The sequence below is a fragment of the Mesoplodon densirostris genome, chromosome 9 (assembly GCF_025265405.1).
Source record: "Mesoplodon densirostris isolate mMesDen1 chromosome 9, mMesDen1 primary haplotype, whole genome shotgun sequence".
In the NCBI taxonomy this organism is placed as follows: Eukaryota; Metazoa; Chordata; class Mammalia; order Artiodactyla; family Ziphiidae; genus Mesoplodon; species Mesoplodon densirostris.
The window spans coordinates 72509644-72533716 of record NC_082669.1 but is presented as its reverse complement, the minus strand read 5'-3'; the positions used below and the strand labels follow the sequence as shown (position 1 = coordinate 72533716).

The 24073-nt window shown below is 36.4% G+C and overlaps 1 protein-coding gene across 3 annotated transcripts in view; it reads right to left on the bottom strand.

Annotated features, from left to right (window-relative positions):
- Positions 1-923: 923 nt before the first annotated feature.
- The window catches only part of ANLN (anillin, actin binding protein), a 54409-nt gene continuing 31259 nt past the window's right edge, over positions 924-24073 (bottom strand). The window contains exons 20-25 of one of the 3 annotated variants that reach the window (XM_060108787.1): positions 23590-23693; positions 22549-22602; positions 12287-12373; positions 8867-8974; positions 5008-5180; positions 924-2200 (exon numbers count right to left, since the gene is read on the bottom strand). In XM_060108787.1, coding sequence (XP_059964770.1) covers positions 2077-2200; positions 5008-5180; positions 8867-8974; positions 12287-12373; positions 22549-22602; positions 23590-23693 — 650 coding nt within the window. In that variant the 3' untranslated portion in view covers positions 924-2076. The remainder of the gene's footprint in view (positions 2201-5007; positions 5181-8866; positions 8975-12286; positions 12374-22548; positions 22603-23589; positions 23694-24073) is intronic. The other 2 variants (XM_060108786.1, XM_060108788.1) reach the window with 2 other exon arrangements.

Genomic DNA, 24073 nt, shown 5'->3' with positions numbered 1-24073 from the left:
ATTTAATGAACAAAAGAATAGAAATATGTTGATGTAATATGCACAGAATCTCTCTAGGAGGACACGGCAAAATTGGCAAAAGTGGCTGTGACAAGAGGAAAAGACATAATTTTCACCTTAACTTCTTTGTGTCTTTTGAACTTTGTATAATGACATATAATGCCTATTCAAAAATAAACACAAGGGCTTCCCTGGTGATGCAGTGGTTAAGAATCCGCCTGCCAATTCAGGGCACACGGGTTCGAGCCCTGGTCCAGGAAAATCCCACATGCCGTGGAGCAACTAAGCCCGTGCGCCACAACTACTGAAGCCCATGAGCTTAGAGCCCGTGCTCCGCAACAAGAGAAGCCACCACAACGAGAAGCCCACGCACCGCAACGAAGAGTAGCCCCCGCTCACTGCAACTAGAGAAAACCCACGCACAGCAACGCAGCCATAAATAAATAAATAAATAAATAAATAAATTTAAAAAGAAATTTAAAAAATAAAAACAAATCTACAAATAAATAAAAGAGGCCCTGTCATCAATCCCACCAAACCTATACCCTGTTTTGGCTGGTGATGTTACTTGTCTACTCAGTCTCTGCTAAGCACTTGGGAATCATCCTCCATCTCCTCGAATGTGCATCCGAATACCATATTCTATTGAAATGCCTCAGAAATGGATCCTTCATCCACCTCCTGATTCAACAGTGACTCTAAGAACACACAATGGGCTGAGCACTGGGCTAGAGGTAAAAAGACGAATGAAATACCCTCACCAAGTCAGTACAATCCCCTCAAGAAGCCCGCAGCCTACGATGCAGGGCAGCCGCACGGCACATTTTAATAATATTTCTTAAATAGCTGAGTCCTTAAGCCATTTGCAAGTATTTATTTAGGTAGGAGATCATAAAATATATTTTTATAATACACTAAGAAGAAACACATTTGAATGAGTAAAAAATAAAATGACAGGAGGTGACAGAATTTAGTGTTTATAAATGAGGCCATCAATAACTTTAACAATTCAGAGAAGAAAGTGAAAGTGAATTTAAAGTTGAGACCATGCTCTACATTTACAATATTTTATAATTTAAAAAAAGGCATTAGGCTTTTAAAGGTAATACATGAGTTAACAGTTTCTCAAGTGATTTTCATAATGGGTGTCTAGACACTGTCATACTCTGATGTGAAAAAGAAAAAAGACAAGAACTTAGGTAAGCAAAGTATTAGTCATAGTAGCTTGGTAACGTTTACTTTTCTTATATAAAGATTCTTCAATTTACATTTGTTCTTGTTACAGGAACAGAAAGAACTAATTTGCCAAGTATATCTGAGGAGTCTGTAAGCTATAGAGCAAAAATAGTTATTTTTAAAAGCGTGTATTCCATGAAAATGTGCACCACACAGCATTTATAGTAACTGAGTAAATGTAAACCATGTGATTATTAAGTCTTCTAAATAAAACATTTAACCCCCAAATCTCACACAATGCCCACATCTCTTATTTGAAGGCAGCCTTAAGTTTCAGACTAATAAACATTTGCTATTTTGAAAAAGTTCTTACCTCCATTACCAAAAATGTTTCTGCAAGGTCCCTTAGATTTTTTTTTCAGTACTCTAATAACAAGATATATCATGATCAATAAATGACCACAACCTTTAGAAAAAAGTACTGAGGCTAGAGAAAGAATGATCAAGTGTGAGGTTTCTGTCTCCAGCCCTGGAAGACCTTTCTACTTTGAGACCCACAGCTCCAGGAAGACAACTCAAAATTCCTTACTTAAAAAAAAATATTTTAACATGAATAATTGAATAATTAGATTTCTAGGAAAATGAGGCTTTTAAATTAAAATTTAGCAAAATCAACTATAATACATTTTTTCTTCCAATCATTTATGAATAACAGAAGAGAAATCGGGTGAAGTTTTACATACAAAAGATATAAATACTGCATAATATGTAGTGAATGAATATTGGCACATACCCTTTTGTATTTAAAGCATAAAATGCAACCAGCAAAACTGATGCTCTTAAGAAACATTTATGACATAAGTCAGAAAACCTCTATACAACTTGGAAATGTCCCACAGTTTAAGGCTTTCCAATAGGTTTATAGCAAGCATCAGGTTGCCAGAGGCGAATATCAACAAGAACCTGATTGAGTTTTTGCATCCAGAGATCCCGCTCTTCCTTGGTATCTGCAGACAGCCAGTTCCTACATGAACAAACAAAAAGATCAGGATTCTTTCCCCCATTCCATATCTCCAAGTACTCTTGCTGGGGCGGGGCCTAAATAGTAAAAGGAGTAACTCTCTACCACCTTTTAATGCAGCAGTCCCCAATCTTTTTGGCACCAGGGACCGGTTTCATGGAAGACAATTTTCCCACAGCTGGCGGGGGGGGGTGGTTCAGGCGGTAATGCGAGCGATGGGGAGCGGCAGAGGGAGCTTCGCTCGGTCACCCGCCGCTCACCTCCTGCTGTGCGGCCTGGTTCCTAACAGGCCACAGACCAGGGCTTGGGGACTCCTGTTTTAATGGATGCTAAATCAAGAGATGCATAGTACAGTGCTTCTCCAATTACAACAAAAGAGAATCAATCATCTTGCAGGTTGGTTAGCTGAACCATAACTCACACTGATTACATTTGGGAAATGATGGAGTTTCACACCAAAGACAGTAACTAATCTTGTACAGGTGGTCTGACTGGGCAATTTGGTGGTGCAGGACAGCCACTGAGCATGGGTCACTTCCTAGAAGAGCAAGCGCACCACAGGCCTGAATATGGGAGCCCCCCCAGATCCCTCAGACTCAGGGTCCCCAAGAGCTGGAATCACAGACTCATGAACCTTCACCTGGCCTTATAGATAATACTATTTTGTACTGTCTCCCATTATTCTTGTCCCAAGAATACTGTGCTCTACTAATTCTTGTATTAGTAGAGCACAGTATTTACAGTAAATGATCTGAAGATCCTAAGACTTTGTCTCTCCTAATCTCTTTGTTCATATCAGGAATCTCTTCTTTGTATCCATATTTAGCTACAAGTTGAATATCCAGTTGATGCAGCAGGCGAGGGTGGGGGGGAAGGGGAATTCCCTAATTCACAAGCCAGACCATTCTTCTAGAGGACAGCCGGGTGTTAGAAGTATGTTGTATTGTACTCATTCTCCATCTTTATAATTTCTCCCCATTGGTATTAGAAATGGTATAAGTGTGAATAAGCAGTGAGTTGATCATCTATTAGTAAACAGAGAGAACACAATACTTACAGTAATGATAGTGACCATTCGTTGAGCTCATTCCATGTGCGTGACACCATGCTAAGTGTGTCTACTCATTAACCTCTACTGTCATTCATTGGAGTTTATTCTTCTCCTCTGACACAGGAGATTTCAGAGGGCTAGCAAAGTTAAGTAACTTGCCATGGTCACATTTGGTAAGTCACTGAGTCAGGATTTAAACATAGGTCTGTTGACTTCAAAGTTCAACTGTGTAATACTGCCTCCCCATGTGATGAAACATTTCTAGTTCAAATGTATAATCTATATTTCAAAGTAGGCAATATTGATCAGATGATAAATATTTAGTATTGAAGGAGGGAAAGATAGCAAGGTTGGTTAGTAGAAATAAAAACGAGATACATAAATTTAGATAAAAGGCATAGGTCAAAAAGCCCTGGGGAGAAACAGATAAATAATACAAAGTAGAATGCAGAACTGTAAAATGTATATACTCTGCAAAATATATGATCAAAAAGTGAAATAAGTTTTAAGAAGCCACCAAGCAAAGCTAAAGACTCAGCCAAGACTGAGCTGAGAATGGGCCTCTCTCAAATGCTTGGATAAAGTGTTCACTCAAGTTACAATAATGTTATAATAAGAAAAACTGCATGCAGGTGAACTACAGAGTAATTAGAGCAATATGTGATATAACTATTTCTACCGCAGGAGAAGGTCGAAGTCTGGGAGGGTTTATGTAACAAGTAAAAGATAAGATTATATGAATAATGTGAGTAATGTTTAAAAAGGGCCATTGTGGTCAGGAAGTACTTGGGGACTGAATTTTGGTTGGTTCCCTCACTGACTGTGGCCATGAACAGGGTAGCTACTAAAGAAAGTGACTATAAATCCAATTTGCCTCTCCTGTCCTGTCTGATGTCACTGCTGCACAGAAGGCCCCCGAAGGAAAGGAGTGGATGAGTTCAACTAAATTAATCTGAAAGTAATCTAGACATCAAGAATTTCCAAAGAACGCGTCCCCTCTTTCTCTGTTTTAAAACCAACTGGCGGTATCTGGGCAACTTTGTTCTATTTTAATAGAGTGTCTCTTGGCTGAACTTTCTGATATTTCCACATCAGAAACTTATGGAGCCAGTTCTACCCATCTCCCTGTCTGCAATATCCAGCAACAGTCTGATTAACAGAGGTTCTGTCAAATTCTAACTTTTGTCCCTAATCATAATTTTGTACATTGAAGTTGGTCTGCAAGCTTCTCTTGGGCATCCAAGCAAAAAAAACCTTAGACTCTTAGCAACAAGCTTTTGCATCTTATACTTAAGATTAGGGTTAAGGAAAAGTGACACTCCCAGTAGTTTATTCTGTTAATCTCCAACCAGAAATTTGCAGAGTAAATTGTTTTGTAAGTCAGCAGGTTAATCGAGGGTATTTGGGGAATAGACAGGAAGGGATGTGTCAAATTGCTTTTAAAAATACTTGATTTCTCAATTACATGTGAAATCTTCAAACTCAGCCCAAAGAATATTAGGTAACTGTCCTGAAAATGGCTATACTGTGAGTATACTAGAAAACATGATAAGCTAAGATATAACTTGAATGCTGTATTTTTCTTAACTATATTGACTTAATTATTAACTTACTCTCTTACTGATGTGTGTGTGTTTTGTTTCCTCATTAAGACTGTACCCTTTTCAAAGACAAGGATCATCTCTGATATTTCTTACAGTGGTAAGAACATAGTGGGCAATCACTTCGTTGATAGAAATATTTATAGCCCAATACATACTTGGTGACACAGAGTGTGTCCCTGCATTGGCTGACCAGAGTCTCTCGGTCATCTTCTCTTTGTGGTCGGACAGTAATTAATTCAAAAGTGTTGCGTCTTGCACAAAATTCTCTGTTGGCTGGTTCTATCTGCCGACTGGTACAATTGGCCAAATTTAATCTTCCTATGGGATTCTTTAAAAACAAATTTTTAAAAAACATGATTGGTAGAAAATAAACAAGACCATTTAAGTCAGTAAGCATTAAGCAGTATTCCAGTTGATACAAATTTAAAATTAAAAAGGCATTAATTTAAAAGTTAAAGTTTAATTACACTGAGTTTAGAGAAACATATTTAACATTTATTATTGTTTTTTGCTGGTCATAAAAATAGAAACCAAAGATGTCAACTGGAGCTCTTAGTCAACTTAAAAAACAAACTTTTTGTTATGGAAAACTTCAAACAGATACAAAATAAAAAGAATAGCATAATGAACGTCCATGTACCCATTAATCAGCTCTAACAATTAGAAACACACATTCAACCACCTTTTGTCTATAGCCCACTTAATTCCTCCCTTTCTATAAACAGAAACCTAGACATCAGATTTCATTTGTAAATATTTTTTATGTATCTCTAAAAGACCAGGCTAAACTATTGCTTTGGATTGTTGGAAGCCATGTTATTCCTATGGTATGACAGTCAAAGATAAAAATTCATAAGACTAAATGGTCCTGAAAAATTGGAAAAGGGACAAGTATGGGCACAAGTATGGTTGAGAGTCCGCCTGCCGATGCAGGGGACACGGGTTCATGCCCCGGTCCGGGAGGATCCCACATGCTGCAGAGCGGCTGGGCCCGTGAGCCATGGCCGCTGAGCCTGCGCGTCCGGAGCCTGTGCTCCGCAATGGGAGAGGCCACAGCAGTGAGAGGCCGGCATACCGCAAAAAAAACAAAACAAAACAAAACAAAAAACAGTAAAAGTGTTAACTCTATCAGTAATTTTAAGAAGAAATTAGAATGAAATATACCATTTTTAAACATTAGATTGGCCAAGTCTGGAAAGAATGGTAATAACCTATATTGGTTGGTTGGGGTGGTGATAGAAACTCTCATACACTGCTGGTGAAAGCATAAATGGTCTACTACTGGTAGACAATTTGATAAGAGCAATCAAAAAACATTCAAAATGGGCATACCCTGATCCTACAACTTCACCTAAAAGAAATTTATCCTAAGCAAATACATAGGTGCACAAAGATGTTTATATGGGTATAGTCCCTATTTTTTCATAATAGTGAAAAGATTGAAACAAATTAAATGACAGTAATTGGGGACTATTTAAAGAAATAATAATATTATGTCTCCAGCAAGTATGGCAGACTAAATAGTCTAAAAGTCCTCCCATAATTCCCCAATTGCCAAATAACTGAACTCACAAGAAGGTGAAAGAAACCTTCAAAGGCCAAAATCAATGAGGAAGAGAGAGTGTAGAATGGTAAGCTAGCCTGAAATCTGGCTTCCTTGGGGTACTGACCAATGAATGTTAGGAACTGGCAACCTTGACTCACACAGGTTAAATGATATAATATGAAGTGTGATATTTGCTTTAAAATACCTCAGCAAACCAGTAAGAACAAAAAAGTGTGTGTGCTGTGGAGAGAGAAATGAAACATGAAAGTTAATAATTGTTGAAGCTAGGAGTTCAGTATACTATTTCTCTCTGTTTTGTGTACATTTGAACATTTTCAATTATAAAAAGTTAAATATACAGGTACATGTATTTCCGTGTGTGTGTGTGTGTGTGTGTAAAATGAAGGACCAAGAATAAATAATACATTATTGAATAAAAACACAAGTTAGGAGACTTACCTTACCAGACATTAAGATTTATTTTAAAGCTATGGTAATTGAGACTGAGAGATACATACCAAAGGAAACAGAATAGAAAGCCTAAATATAGACCTACATATATAATGATATCTTGATACGTGTCAGAAACAGCATGTGGATCAGTGGGGAAAGAATGGACCATCCAATGGGGCTGGTACAGTTGGGTTTCCAGATTGGGGAAAAAAATCAATTCCAGGTAAATTAAATATGAAATATAAATCTTTATAACTTTCAGAAGTTATAAGGAGGTATAGGAGAATATCTTCATGACTATAGAGATGATTTTCTTAACTAAGACTCAAAAAAGTAAACAATAAAGCAATAAACTGACAGATTTATCTTAGCATTAAAAATTTCTGTTTATGAAAAGATATTATAAAGATAAATTAAAACATATGCCAAGCAAAAGACTAGGGAAATAAATGGCTAAAACACATAAGAAAAGATGCTTACTCTTAATGTTCAATCAAGGAAAACCAAAATAAAAACACAGTGAAATAACCTTTCACACGTATCACACTGACAAGAGTTTAAAAGGCTGACATATCAAGTGTTGGTGGGATGTGGAACACTGAGAACTCTCATGTACTCCTGGTGGGAACAGAACATTGTACAACCAATTTCAAGAATAACTGGACAAAATCTAGCTAAATTGAAGATGTGCGAAACCCTACCAACCAGTAATTCTGCTACTAGATACAAACTCAAGAAAGAGCTTTGATCCATGTAGCTAAGTTATAGCAGAGCTGTTTATAATAGCAACAATTTAGAAATAATCTAAGTGCCCATAAATAGGAGAAGTGGATAAATTAATTGTGATACATTCTTACAATGGAATACTTTAGTACAGAGAAAGATGGCTAGAGCTCTACAAATTAGAGCTACACACACCAGCCTAGACTAATGTCACAAATCATGTTGACTTAAAACATGCAAGTTGCAGAATAGTATATACAGTATGATCTATTTGTATAATGCTTCAAAATATGCAATTGCAATAATATACTGCCTATATATAATATATAATAAAAATTTAAAGAAATACATAGGAACAAAATAATTTCAGGATAGGGGTTATCTCTATGAGGGAGAGAAAATTACATGAGGAGCTTTAACTGGACTGATAACACAGAGGTTGATAGAAATTACTTTTTTTTTTTTTTGTCTATTTGAAGGTTCTAAATATTTCACAATAAACTTCAAAATAAAATTTTATATAGCTACAATGTCATACATATAGCTATCTAATGCAATATCACAGATGTATTTTTATTGATGTGGAAAGATAGGATATTATCAAGTAAAAATTAAGTTGTAAAAAAATGATACTTTCTGTTTAAAAAAGATTCATAAATGGATATATAACTATTATTACATATACATTTAAAAAACTTAGAAGGATACACAGCAAAATGTGAACAGTAGTTATCTCTGTTATAGATGATTTTACTTTATATTTCTGCTTACTTCTATTTTCCAGTTTTTGGATAATAAATTACCACACTTGGGCCATAACATTAAATTCTTTAAAAACAAGATGTAATGTATCCATAAAATTCTATTATCAAATTTTAGAAACAAAACCAAAACCACTATATTCCTATGGTGGTTTTTCCTTTCTGTTTTATCTCAGAGTTAGGTAAATCAACTGTTAATAAAATACAAAAGTGAATTGAAAATATTTCTGATTAAAAGTGTCAATTAAAAAATATTATGAAACATTCCAGAAAAAAAGAAAAATATATTCCTTAAGGTATTTCAAGAGTGGTCAAATCAAAGGGAATGGATAAGATATAAAATTTTTACACAAATACACACACATGCACACACACACACTCACTAGTCTTTCAAGAACATTTTTAATGGCTTAGTAAATATTTTTAACGGGGCATTTGGGTGGTTGATGGGGGCCATGGGGAACACTTGCATGAAATATTCCCTGAAAGTCAGTTAGGGCTTTCACCACTGACCATCAATATTAATATTACCTTTCGTTTCTCATCATCTGGATAAGTCCAATAAGAGATACAGTTTCCAGAAAGAACACACCATCTTCGATGCCACGCACCGAAACCACTAATATCTTCAAATATGGTCTGGAAAAGTCAATGAAATACTGACTTTAGAAACCTGAGGATCAATTAAATGTTTTCTATACATTAAACCTCAGTATGTTGACATATTTCATACTTCAAAATCTACTTGCATGATTTTTTTTCTTTTCTCTCTTTTATAAAGTACTTAAGTTTATTTTTATTCTACTCTGTATCAAGGCCAGGAATCTTGTTATTTCAATCTCAAGCACAAAGTTAGTACAAATGACTCACCAGCTCCCTTTTGTGTTTACGTTCACCTTTTACATCATAAAGGTAATAGAAAAGGAAAAATTTGATGGATAAAAATAATACAAGTTATCATTACCCCCTACTATAATCAGAGAAAAATAACAAGAGGATAGCTTTTTCATTTTTATAGCTGGGGAAACTGAAGGCCAAGGAAATTAGATGACAACACACGGTCACAAAGCAGAACTGGAACCTTCTAGCTAAACCAGAACGTACTTTTCTTGCTGCTCATCAGTCTTGGCAGAGTTAGGCTAGTACCATTTTAGAATCACTTAGCAAGTTTCTCTGGTTGGTAGTCTCCTTCCTTCCAGCTGTCCCTGGCACATCAGGAAGGAAAACTGAACCAAGCAATTGAACCATTTCAATTACTACCTCTATTTTTTATAGAGGTTAGAAGTAATTAAAAGGCATTGCTTAGACAGGGGACAGAAGTTATTTGGGGGAGTCCTGAGTTAACTTTTTTTTTTTACCACATTTCTGTAAGTGTGGATGTGATAAGAATGGCCTACAGGATTCAAGATAGAGTAAACCTGAAAAGATCTAACTCTAAAGTAGTTAAGAGCCCTGCTCAAACATTAAGTAGGTCAGACATTTTAGGCAAATGAATGTCCTAAGAGTATATCAGGGGCTAAAGGTATCTAGAGTAAAATATGGCAATATTTACATTAAAGGAAAAGGTCAGTAAGTAAACACTGCTTTCAAGTCAGAAATTTATAGACACTTTTCCAAGAATATCTAGTGCCACCTGCTGGATTTACATGTGAAAAAAGCTACGAAGTATGATTTACAGTCACCTTGGCTGCTTGGACTTTCTGTACAATCTAGCTCTTCTTTCTGTTGCCCTTTGTCAGCAACTGCAAATTGACCTGTGATATCTTTTGTATAGCTCAAATTCTTGCTTCACAAAGAAAATCAAAGCTATTAGATATTCTCTACTTCTGGTACCACACCCACAACCTTCTGTGTATTCTACACATACTTTCCTCCTCTGATAATGGAAAAAGTATAATTCTGTACAAGATCATGAACCGTGGCTTGGGTCTTATTTGTTCTCACTCTCATGACCTTGTTCCATGTGTTATTCCTTAAAGTGCAGGTTCCCCATTACCTCTACCTTTGCCCTCTTTGGCCCTATTAGAAGCTACCCATTTGAATTTAAAGATGCTCAAATCTCTCCAATCTTAATAAAATGTCAACAAAATCCTTCTTTTACCCTACAGACCTCTGCAGGTACCACACTCTCTTTACCCCTCTGCAGCCAAACTTTGTTTCAGAGTTGTTGCACCCCCATTCTTCACCTTCCACTCCCTTTGTAACCATTTGCAATCTAGCTCCTGCTCTCAACAAGACTAGAACAACCACTTCATTAATAAGTCCAACCGTGTCTAATAGATGCTTATCTAATTTGACCACTCCCTCTTGCAGACTCTTCCCCTGGCAACCATGATACGAAGTTCTCCATTGCCCTCCCTGTAGTCTCCCTTGAGAGCTTCTCTTCCCAGGTCTGTGGCTTAAATGTTAGTGTTCCCTGGCTATTCAACACCACCTGAGCTTGCATTACTATCTCTCTGCTGCAAATTTCCAAACCTTCACCTCATCTAAAATGTCTATCTTGAGCTCCAAACTCAAACTCTGAAACGTGCCTGTACACATCTAAAATTCAAGTTATTTAAAACTTAACTCATTAAAACTTCCTACCTTGGGTGGGGACTGACTGACAAGGGGCATGAGGGAACTTTCTGGGGTAAAATTGTCTATTTTAATAGAAATTTGGGTTACATAGATGTATGCCTGTGTCAGAACTCAGGGGATGTACACTTAAGATTCACGGGAACATGCTAATGTCCACAATATACTTTGAAATCCTTCCCCCCAAAATATGATATTTTCAGGACTGGCTAGAAGGATAGCTAGGTAGTAGATACATGATACAGCAAGGACAGTAAAAAATGTTAAAGGTAAAATCTAGATGCTGGCTATACGGGCGTTCATTATAAAATTCTATCAACATTGCTGTATGCTTGCAATTTACCACAATAAAATTTTGGGGAAAAATGGTTTCCACCCCAAACATGGACACTTGCTCCCCCCCCAGGGCCCCTTATCTCAGTATAATCACTGCCACCCAAAAAGCTGTGCAAGGCAGGGATCTGGGTGACATCCTTACTTCTGCTTCTCCACCCCTACAGCCAAACCACTAGGGTCTGCACTTCTTCCTCCTTCACCTATCCACGGTGGGTCCTTCTCTCCACCCTGACTGCCAGCCCCCATCCCCTCTCTCATGGAGTAACTCAGTTTCTTCACTAATCTTCTTCAGTTCTGCCACTCCCCAGTCCACTTCCACACGTTAGTCAGAATGACTTTCCTAAACCCCCAAATTTGATGTTAATCCTCTGCTTAAAATCCTACAAGAGTACCCAACCGACTTCAGGATAAAGTCGGAAGTCTTTAAAAGGCCCTCTAACACTTGGCTCTATTTCCCCTAACCCCACCTTCCTCCCCAGTCACTCCTCTCACTACCCCTTCTCCACACACACACTCAGACTCTAAGCTCTAGCTACCCTGAAATACCTGTCACTATCTAAATGTGTCATCTTTTACTCTGGTGGGGGTGAGAGAGGGAAGGGCCCTCCAGGCCATTGTAATGCTTTTCCCTTCATCTGGAGCATATCTCCCTCTTCTCTCCCCCTGGCTAACTTGTTCAGCTAGCAGTTTACAAGTTATTTCCAATACCTTTCTTTAAGCCTTCCCACTCATACCTAAGACCTGGTGTACCACCAATTTACACCCATGCACTCTATGCTTTCTCCCATTATAGTACTGTATTGTACTTAGCTGTTCACTTGTATTTCTTCCTATTATACTAAAAGTTCCTGAGTGCAGGGATTATTTTCTGTGGCCTATTATATTCTAATACCAGCACAGTGATTAGCATATAGTGGACATGCAACAAATCTGAACCAATTTATCACTTAGTCACACAGACTTTCATTCCTATGGGAAACCAAGTCTATGCTTCACAAAATGGAAAAAAGAAAATATAGATCCAGTGATATTACTTACTAGAAAACCTCTTTCTTCAACACTTGAGTTCACTTGACACTTTATTTTTAAGTAAATATGACCTTCCAAAGGAGATAGAAAGGGTACCTGTGAAGAAAGAGAGTAGATTATTTGTAAAACAGTTTTTCTTGATAAAACATCTATAAATCATGAATAGAGATTATGTCTTGAAAACACAGTATTTTCTAAAGCTGGAATATAATATAGGTGGCCCAAAAGCCACTGGTTCCTTAGCAACAAATGCTTTTGAAGAATAAATTCATTCAATGTAGAGCCTGCTTAAGGCAGAACCCTAAGTCCCAAGTAATATGATAAAGAAAACACAGATTTAAGAAGAGAATACATGTGTTTATCCATTCCCTATCAACAGAATATACTTGATAGAAGATGGGATAAACCAACTGGCATATTAATACAATATAATATTATTCAGCAATAAAGAATAGTGAACCGCAGAATGGAAACGTTGATCCTCAAATTCACATGGAATTGCAAGAGGCCCCAAATAACCAAAACAATCTTGAAAAAGAAAAACAAAGTTGAAAGAATCATACTTCCCAATTTCAAACCAATCCAAAGCTACAGTAATCAGAACAGTGTGGTACTGGCATAAGGATAGACATATAGACCACAGGAATAGAACTGAGAGTCCAGAAATAAACCCATACATATATGCCAGATTGATTTTCAGCAAGGGTACCAAAACCATTCAATGAGGAAAGAGCAATATTTTCAACAAATGGTGCTGGGGAAACTGGAGAGCCACATGCAAAAGAGTAAAGTTGGATCCCTACCTCATACCACATACAAAAATTAACTCAAAATGGATCAATGACCTAAATGTGAGAGCTAAAACCATACAACTCTTAGAAGAAAAACAGAGGAGTAAATCTTCAATGATCATGAATTTGGCAATGGCTTCTCAGATATATACCAAACCACGAGCAACAAAAGAAAAAACAGATAAATTAAATTTCATCAAAATGAAAAACTTTTCAGTATGGAGGTTCCTCAAAAAATTAAAAATAGAACTACCATATAATCAATCAACCCCACTTCTGGGAATTTATCCAAAAGCATCAAAATCAGGCTCTAAAAGGGATATCTGCACTCCCATGTTCATTGTAGCATTCTTTATAACAGCCAAGAGGTGGAAACAATCTACATGCCCATCAACAGCTGAACAGACAAAGAAAATGTGGTATAGCCTCCTTTCTCCCCACTTCTGTATATGAAACTACTCTAGGCCATCCAGATCCTGTTCTTCTCAGAGCCCAAAGTTTGCCTTTTATGCCTTGAGACTCTCAGTGTATATTTTCTTATGTGTCCTAACCCAAAGCCCCACACCTCTACACAGCAGATCCTTGAGGTCAATTATCATGTCTTTCTCATGTTTGTTTCCATATCCTATTGCCAAATCATATCCAGACATTCAATAAATGTTTGCTTAAAGAACACTGTTTGTTTTGTCAAATAGTACCCAAATACTCCTATTGAAAAAAAAGAAGGCAGCCGGGGGAGGTGGGGGGATATAGTACATACAAACAATAGAGTATTATTCGGTCATAAAAAAGGAGGAAATCCTGTCAGGTGTTACAGCACGGATGAACCTTGAGGACGTTATGCTAAGTGAAATAAGTCAGTCACAAAAGGACAAATACTACATGATTCCATTTGTATGAGGTATCAAGAATAGCCAACTCAACAGAAGCAGAAAGTAGAGTGGTGGATGCCAGGGACTGGTAGGAGTGGGGGGAAAGGGAGTTGCTATTCAATGGGTATAGAATTTCACTCATCCAAGATGAAAAAATTCTAGAGATCTGCTGCACAACGTTGTGCTTATAGTTAATACTATTGTACACTTAAAAATTTGTTGAGGGTAGACCTCATGTTACGTATTATTTATTACAATAAAGAATTTTAAACTTCTGTGTATCAAAGCATAAGAAAGTGAAAAGACAATGTACAAAACAGGAGAAAATATTTGCAAATCATGTATCTAATAATGGTTTAGTATCTAGAATTCATTAAGAACTCTTATAACTCAACAATAAAAAGACAACTCAATTAAAACATTCCAAACAATCCAACTTAAAAATTGGCAAAAGACTTGAATAGACATTTCTTCAAAGACGATATACTAATAGCCAACAAACACATGAAAAGATGTTCAACATCAATAGTCTTTAGGTAATAATTGTTAGCTTGATGACAATGGTGACAATAATGATGAAGGTGAGGATAAGGACGAAGATTTCAACGGAAATCTCAAGTTGCCATTGTGTCCAGAACCATTTACTGAGGAACGAGTAAAAAGGAATCTGATTCTTTTATTGGAAGCACATTGCTTTGAACCAAAATAAACATAAGCTAAATTACAAAACCAACAATAAGTTATTGAAAGCAGATTTTTTTATTGCTTGTTTTAAAGTTGAGTCATTCTGTATCTATAAAGCTTTCCTTATTTCTTAGATACAAGTATGTTTCCAACATTGATAATCCCAAAACTCATGCTATAGCTCAAACCATGCTATGACTAAATTGTGTCCCCTCCCCATCCCTAACCAAATTCACATGTTGAAGTTCTAACTCCCCATACCACAAAATGTGACTGTATTTGGAGATAGGGTCTTTAAAGAAGTAATTAGGGTTAATTTAGTTCATTAGGATGAGCCCTAATCCAATGTAACTTGTGTCCTCATAGAAAGAGAAGATTTGGACACACATACCGAGAAAGACCATGTGAAGACACATAATACAGCTATCTACAAGCTAAACAGAGAGGGTTTAGAAAAAAATCAACCCTCCCAGTGCCCTAATCTTAGACTTCTAGCCTCCAGAACTGTGAAAAAATAAACTTTTGTTGTATAAGCCAAAAAAACCCCCCCTCCAAAACCAAAAATTAGTCATTAGGGAAATGCAAATCAAAACCACAGTGAGGTGCCACTTCATACCCACTATGATGGCCATAATCAAAAACATGGAAAATAACAAGCTTTAGCAAGGATGTGGAGACACTGGAACCGACATTACTGATAGGAATGTCAAATGGTTCAGGAACTATGAGAAACAGTTTGGTGGATCCTCAAAAAGTTAAACAGAATTAACATATAACCACACAATTCCTCTCCTAGATATACACCCCCAAAGACTGAAAACAGGTATTCAAACAGGTATATGTACGCCCAAGTTTATAGCAGCGTTATTCACAATAGCCAAAAAAGAAACAGACCAAATGTCCATCAGCAGATGAGTGGACAAAGTGTAGTGTATAACATAATGCAATAGTACTCAGCCATCGAAAGTAATGAAGTACTGATACATGCCACATCATCTACATATACATCCACACATACATATACACACATATAAATTTACCGCCAAAGAACAAAAGTTATCTGAGCAATAATTACCTAGTAGGTTATACATAGAGAAAAATTAAGTTGCTCTATAATGTATATAATATAGAGCTAATCAACAATAATTTTCATCAAATGTTTGTACCATTTTACTTCCAGGCAGATTTCTAAAACTAAGGACCCCATATCAAACACAAGCCTGCATTACAGAGAGGGTAGAAAGCCACAAACATAGACCTAGTAGTGAAAGCCAATGTTGAAATCTATCTGACAAAGACATTTAAGATCAATATGAAGATGGTCTGGAATGCCCTAAATCCACACCAGATGCAATTACTGTCATGATGTAATGACTCTTCACTCCCAACCATGGCTGATTTGCTAGCTACAGAGACACAGACAAAAGTATATCTAAATTCTGTCCATTAAATCTACTACAGTGTGCTTGGTTAGGGGGATACACAGAAAGGAGTTCGACTTCCATTACATGCTCAGAGCTCCACTTCCACTTAGGATGTGAAAGGTCACAAAAGACCACCATTTCTACTGCAACAACTAGAAAACAATGGATAAGCTAAGAATATCTTATTTCCCTTAAAGCTACCTAAGAGTTGTGCAAGCAAAAAAAATTTAATGGACCAAATTCCAGTAAGGAATGTACCCTTCCTGGCTGAGCCAAATCAGGGGTGACCACTTTATTCCCTGGGAGCAAGAACTGACAGAGGAGCATGCTGGCAACAGGCAATGAATTTTGCAGGGCAAAGGAAAAACCAGTGAAGTCTTTAACAGCTAAATGAAGACTGTCTACCTAGATGAGCATCTCAAAAGAGCCCAGGGTCAGAGCTAGCCCTCCCTACCTGCCAATCTCCCCCACTCCTCAGAAGTTTGCTGAGTAAGTGCTAATGCCACAAGCCAGAGGCAGATCTGGAAAGCAAAAAGAAATCTTGTAGACTTTCAGAATTTAGATCTCAAAGTTCTACTGGAAGGAGGGGCCTAACTTCACTCTCAAGGCATTTGAAACAAGAGTTGAACCCAACTAACTAAAGCACTATCTCAGCTCAACTTCTGATTATACTGAGAGACAAGAGGGTGTTATTACCACCTACTTCAGTCTCTACTGTTCTTTTATAACATAACATAACATAACAACATAACATCACATCACATCACATCTAGCCTACGGTTTAAAAGTTTTACAAGACATGAAAAAGCAGGAAAAGGTGGCCTTTAATCAAAAGAAAACAAAACAAACCCTATCAATAGCAGATCCACAGATGATCTAGATGTTAGAATTACAAGACAGAGACATTTATAATTTGTTAAAGAATTTAGAGGAAAAGATGGACAAAAATGGGTGAGAAGAGAGAGAATTTCGACAGAGAAATAGAAGCTCTAAAAAAGATCCAAATAGAAATTTTACAATAAAAAAAAAGTTGAAATTGATTCATTGGATGGGCTTTACAGGAAACCGGGGTACATTAGAAAAAAAGATAGATGAACTCAAAGACTGGTAAATAGAAATGATCCAAAATGAAACACAAAGGAAAATTAAAAACAAAAAGAGTGCCATAGACCTGTAGGAACATAGTCAAGAGTCCAACATACATTTAACTGGAGCCCTAGAAAGAAGAGAAAACAGTGCAGAAGAAATACTTGACAAGATAATGGCTGAGAATTTGCCAAAACGTATGAAACACATGAACTATGGCTCCGTAAAGGTCATTGAAACTTAGTATGATAAAGAAATAACCCAGTATGACAGAGAAAACCACACCTAGGCAGATTAGGGTCAAACTGTCACAAATCAAAATATTTTAAAATATTAACAGCAGAAAAGGGGAATTCCCCAGCGGTCCAGTGGTTAGGACTCGGCACTTTCACTGCCGGGGGCCTGGGCTTGATCCCTGATCAGGAAACTAAGATCCTGCAAGCCGAGCAGTGTGGCTGACAATATAAAAAAATAAAAATAAAAAATAAAAGCAGAAAAGGTAAGAATGATGGCTGACTTCTTATCAGAAACAATCAAAGCCAGAAAACAATAAAATGGCATCTTTAAAGGGGTGGGTGAAAGAAAAAACCTGCCAACCTAGCAGTCTATATCCAAGAAGAATGTCCTTCAGAAATTAAGACAATGGGGCTTTCCTGGTGGCGCAGTGGTTGAGAGTCCGCCTGCCGATGCAGGGGACACGGGTTCGTGCCCCGATCCCGGAAGATCCCACATGCCGCGGAGCGGCTGGGCCCGCGAGCCATGGCCGCGGAGCCTGTGTGTCCGGAGCCTGTGCTCCGCAACGGGAGAGGCCACAGCAGTGAGAGGCCCGCGTACAGCAAAAAAAAAAAAGAAATTAAGACAATGTAAAGAGAGACATCTTTGGATAAACAAAAGTTAGAGAATTCATTTCCAGCAGAAGTATATTACAAAAAATTAAAAAAGAAACAAACAAACAAAAAACTTCTTCCTGAGAAGGCAATAATCCTGGATGGAAGCCTGGCTCTGCAAGATGGAATGAAGAACATAAGAACCAATAAATATAAATGACAATTCTTTAAAATATATTTTTTAAATTTCTTTTAAAAATTGATTAAAAAATAACAGTGCATTGGGGTTTATAACAAGGGTAGAATTAAAACATAATGGGGTGGGCAAATGGAATTATACTGTTGCAAGGTTCTAACTGTTGTAAGGTACATGAAGTGGAATAATTGTATTTCAAGATAGACTGTAGTAATAGTAATAGGCTAAGGATGCATATTGTAATCCTTAGCAATAACTGAAAAAGAATACAGGGAGGTATAGCTAAAAAGCCAACAGAAAAGATAAAAATGATTACCAAAATACTCAATTAGAAGTAGTCAAGAAAGGAAAAACAAATGACAAAGAACAGATGAGACAAATAAAAAATAAAGAACAAAATAGTAGGACCAAGGTCTGTTAACTTTTCGTGTAATGGCCCAGACAATTAATATTTTAGACTTTGCAGACCATACAGTCTCTGTCACAACTATTCCATCTGCCATTGTAGCATGAAAGCAGCCACAGACAATACATAAATGGTCATGATTGTGTCAAAAACTTTAGTTACAAAAACAGGCTGCTGAACTTTTGTTAATAATATATCAATATCAGTTCATTAATTGTGACAAAAGTAACTTAAAAAAAAAACAAACAAACAGGCCAAGAGCCAGATTTGCCTGTAGGCTATAAGTATGCTTGCTTTGTGGTAGACTAAACCCAACCATATTAGTATTGCATTAATATAAACATACTAAACACTCTAATGAAAAGACAAAAAATTGTTAAACTGAATAACAAAATATGACCATAAAATATGCTTATGATACACTAATTTGACATATATGGACAGGTTGAGAATAAAGAATGGAAAAAGAGAAAATTCCCTGGCAGTCCAGTGGTTAGGGCTGTGCGCTTCCACTGCAGGGGGCATGGGTTCCCTGATCGGGGACCTAAGATCCTGCATGCTACGTGGCATGGCTAGGGGGGAAAAAAAAGAATGGAAAAAGATATACCATACCAACACTAATCATAAGAAAGCTGATGTGACTCTATTAATAACAAAGTAGACCTTAAGATAAAGATGACTACCAAAGATGAAGTGTTAACAATTCATCAAGAAGATATAATAATCTTAAATATTTATGCACCTAATAGCATAGCTTTAAAATACATGAAGCATAAGCTGACAGAACAAAAACTAAGTGCCTAAAATTGAGACTATGTTGCTCTTACTAGTTGGAAGTTTGAGGGACTGATATATTCATCCCAATAAAATCATGCTTCCTGTCTAGCATGAAAATATTCACATAAGAAATATTTTTAAACAAATCATTCTTATCAGTCTATTAATAATGAAGAGACCTCATGTCAAAAGTATCTTTTAAATTATAAAAGCTGCTTAAGTACATGTGATAATTTAAAATGATTCTGAATGTGAATTAAAGATTACAAATATAAGAAAAATTCAATTGGAGAAGTTGTATCATTAGAGTAAAATGGTAACATCCAAATATTTAAAGTCATATGACTTCTGGGTCAAGATAGAAAGGGGGATGCTTTAGTCTGTCATTCCTGCTGCCCAGTGAAGAAGAATGACACCCTGGTTGGAATAATCTTAGTTCAGTCTAAATTCAAAAGTTTTTACTGTAAGGTTAGTTTCCAAAAATTTAGTCCTCCAACCTAATAAAGATAAGTTAAAGGGGGGATTCTTGGCCAAAAAGTATGGATTTCAAGAGACTAACTCCATAAAATAAACCTTCAACTTTCTGAATTTCAAAGGCATCTATAATGTAGAGTCAAAACATCATACGCCTCATTATTATATTTGTTATAAATTCCCTTGCCGTTTTTCTTTTCTATATTGTCAATGTTAAGTTCCTTAGCCCCTCAATGCTAATTAATAGAATTCTACCATTTAGCCCAGAGAACGCTCCTGGTAAGAAGAATCTCAGAAAGATGAGAAGAAAATGTTCCCTCTTACTCTACAGCTGTGAAAAGTAGACAATATTCTTGGTTAGAAGCTTGTCCTGAAGTGAACTGAGAATATTCACAGAAGAGTCAATGTTACTATGCCCTGTCAAGTGTGGAGACGTGCGAAAATATATGATCCTATTCTGTTTTCTGTTTAACAAAATGGTCTTTTAAGTTTATCAACACCTCAAAGATTATCGTTAAGAGGTGTAAAATGTACCCTATAATCAGGGTGACTGTATAATTTTTTATACATCAGGATATTTCTGAGCGAGAATAATTATACCTGTTAATAATTAAACCAGACCAACAGGCATAAACCAAGATAGCTTTGGACACACCAGAACACCTAATCACTCTTCCTACAACCTCAAAATTCTACAGTGCTAATCAGTTGTTTTACCTCACAGGTGTTTGCCCTAATACTATTTAAATTGACATCCCTATTTCCTGGAAGGTATAAATATCTATGACATTTCTTTAAGTCAGACGATGAGTTGTGGGATATGCTTCTCCCTTTATCCATAAAAGTATAGTAAAACCAATGATTATTTTGGATTCTCTATTCTAAGAAAGGATTTGAGAGTGTGACTCATTGAAATTCATAATTTAAATTCTAGGACGTCAGACTTTACATCCGATATCTATAACCTCAAATAAGAAAGCAATCCGTTATTAGTGGTATCCTAAATTTATAGAGCAAACACTCTGGGTTAACCTCAACAGAAATCTCATTCTGAAGGGGATCTCAGAGATAACCCCGTGACTTATCTTTATTGGTCAAGACACCAGTAAAATAAGCAAACGTTCCCTTGCACTGATGGTCTCTGGTAGGATATGGGAGACGTGTTTACTCTCTCAAATTTAATCAAATGGGATTATTATGTGAATATACAAAGTCTTCCATTTTTCCCACCAATTTAAAGAACATCTAAACTTAACTATCTTAAATATTCTCCTACATAACCACAAGGTATTAGAACAAATATTTGCTCCCCCCTGCCACTCAAAAAAGCACATCTATGACAAATTTTACAGCTAAATTGTATTGTATTTGACTCAGCAAGAGACTTTACAGTATTGGACACAACCATTAAACTGATTTGATCTTACACTCAAATCAGGTGGCTATACATTTAAGTTATAATTTCAAAAAAATTTTTAAGAGAATGGACATATAATTTATTTTTAATTTGTGTGACGTTTTAAATTAAAATGGCAGTGAAAAAAAATTTTAAAGAGCCATCAGTCTATATTTAACATATGTCATTGAAATCTCTTTCATTTTAGAGATTCATGAAATCTCTTACATATATAGAAATTGGCTATGGGACAACACTGAGTAAGGAATACAGTTCACAGAACCCCAGTTCTTATGTTTACCTAATTTGCAAATCTTGTTTTAAGAATTTAAAATACGACTTCTCTGTTGGTGCAGTGGTTAAGAATCCACCTCTCAATGAAGGGGACACGGGTTCGATCCCAGGTCTGGGAAGATCCCACATGTTGCGGAGCAACTAAGCCCATGTGCCACAACTACTGAGCCTGCGCTCTAGAGCCCATGAGCCACAACTACTGAGCCCACACGCTGCAACTACTGAATCCTGCGTGCCTAGAGCCCATGCTCTGCAACAAGAGAAGCCACCACGAGAAGCCCATGCACCACAACGAAGAGTAGCCACCACTCGCCACAACTAGGTAAAGCCTGCTTGCTGCAACGAAGACACAATGCAGCCAAAAAGAAAAATTAAAAAAAAAAAAAAGAATTTAAAATAAAACAAAAATTACTATCCAGCATTTTGCAAATCATATCTATATACCCACAAGATGCCTGTGATTGATCTTCACAAAGATATTAAAAATCCTAAAAAAATTTCTAAAATATATGAATATATTTAGTATAATTTTAGCATTAAATGAATTTTAATTTTAAAATTAATAAACAGAGCATCACCTACATAGCAACATACCTATTAGCCAATTAAGACCACAGGAGTTTTCTATTTTTACTTAAAACATTACCAATAGTTCTTTCAATAAAGAGGAGGTCAACAATACTGAATAAATTTTAGTTTTAGACATAGTAATTAATTTGGCATTTGGTACCCGGAAAAATCAATGCTGAAGTGACTATAGAATCTTAAAGAATTATAACATGAAAAAAGAATATAAAAGCCCAAATACCAAACAGGCATGAAAAAAACTAGAGAACTTTTAAAGAAAGCTTTAAAGAATTATGAGAGTAAAGAAAAAGATGCCCATCTACAAGGATCTAAAGAAAGAATAATTTACATAATGTCCTTAATTAGTCAAAATAACCAAGAAGACATGAGAGTGGTTAGTAAAACAAATACATAAGGGCCAAAAATTAAGGACTAATTTTTAAGCTCATTAGTTTCAAGCAAAGAAAATATGGCAACCTTTTCCTGGAACATATAGCCCAGTAGCTCTCGCTCTTTTACATCATAATTTATCTAAAACAAACAAAATAAAAGACAAAGAGAAAAAAAGACCCAGAATCACTCAATTTGTTAAACTAGCTGAATTACTAAATTAAAAGTTACATGAATTTTTTTAAACATCACTATATTCTAACTACAGAAATCTCTTATAATATTTTTAAATAGTCTGTATTATACAGCAGAAGCCAACACTAGGACTAAAGTTTGCCTCTGCTTCTCTTACTGCTTAAAATGGTCTTGTTAGCTATTAAATATTTAGTCTTTACAGTGTGGTGAAAAAGCACTCAATATGGTGGTGACACTACACAGATCTGAACTATGAAGTCTTAAACTTGGAGAGGAAAGCATGGGAAGGAAATCCCTTAGATTCTTGAGTACTTTTCCAAGAAATTATTCTATCTTTCCCTATCTTGTCAAAACTAAATCCAAAAAATGTTAGTCCTTTCAAAATATTGGTTTCAAATGGGCAAGAAACTATGTTTAAAACTGTAAGTTTGGGCCTCCCTGGTGGCGCAGTGGTTAAGAGTCCGCCTGCCGATGCAGGGGATACGGGTTCGTGCCCCGGTCTGGGAGGATCCCATATGCCGCGGAGCGGCTGGGCCCGTGAGCCATGGCCGCTGGGCCTGCGCATCCGGAGCCTGTGCTCCGCAACGGGAGAGGCCACAACAGTGAGAGGCCCACATACCGCAAAAAGAAAAAAAAAAAAAAAAAAAAAAAAACTGTAAGCTTAACATCTATATGCAAGAAGCAATACTTTCTTAGTCAGAATTGACATTTAGAATAAACCAGTATATGCTGCTTTGAAGACTTAACTATTAAGATACAGGGGAGAAATACTTCCAACATCAAAAAACATATCATGCAGCTAAACCCATGTCTAATTAAAATGTACAATTCTAAGAACATACATATTCAGCCAAAGATTTCAAATACTTGAAAGTACTGGGACATTTTCATGGACCTAGTTTTTCTATAAATAAATAAATAAATTTGGATTACCTTGTCCAGAGCAAATTTTGTGTTTCCTACTGAAGATAATGACAGCGTGTAAGATCCAACAAGGGCAAAGTTGCTGGTACGCACAGCATTGAGACTGGCCATAACTAAAGAAAAAGGAAATGAAGTTTCGTTCAGAGTGACTTTGGTAAGTATAAATAACAATTCCTCACCCCACTCTAACAGAATGAAATTAAAATGCCACAGAAAAAACTGCTTCATTTTCCTCTATCTCTAAACATGGCGGGGGGGGGGGGGAATAAAACATCAACATATTTCCTAATGAAAGAAAACTGTTAAGTATTTATATTTAACATAAGTGAGGTACAGGCACATCTTAACATTTGAGACAGATGTGTTTTTAAAGATATAGAACCTAAAAATGTGTGCATAAAAAGCAATTTTCCTATCAGAGATATGAAAACCCTCATTGCTGTAGTCTAGGATGACAATGAGCAGCAGGACTTTATCTGCACGGTTCTTCTTA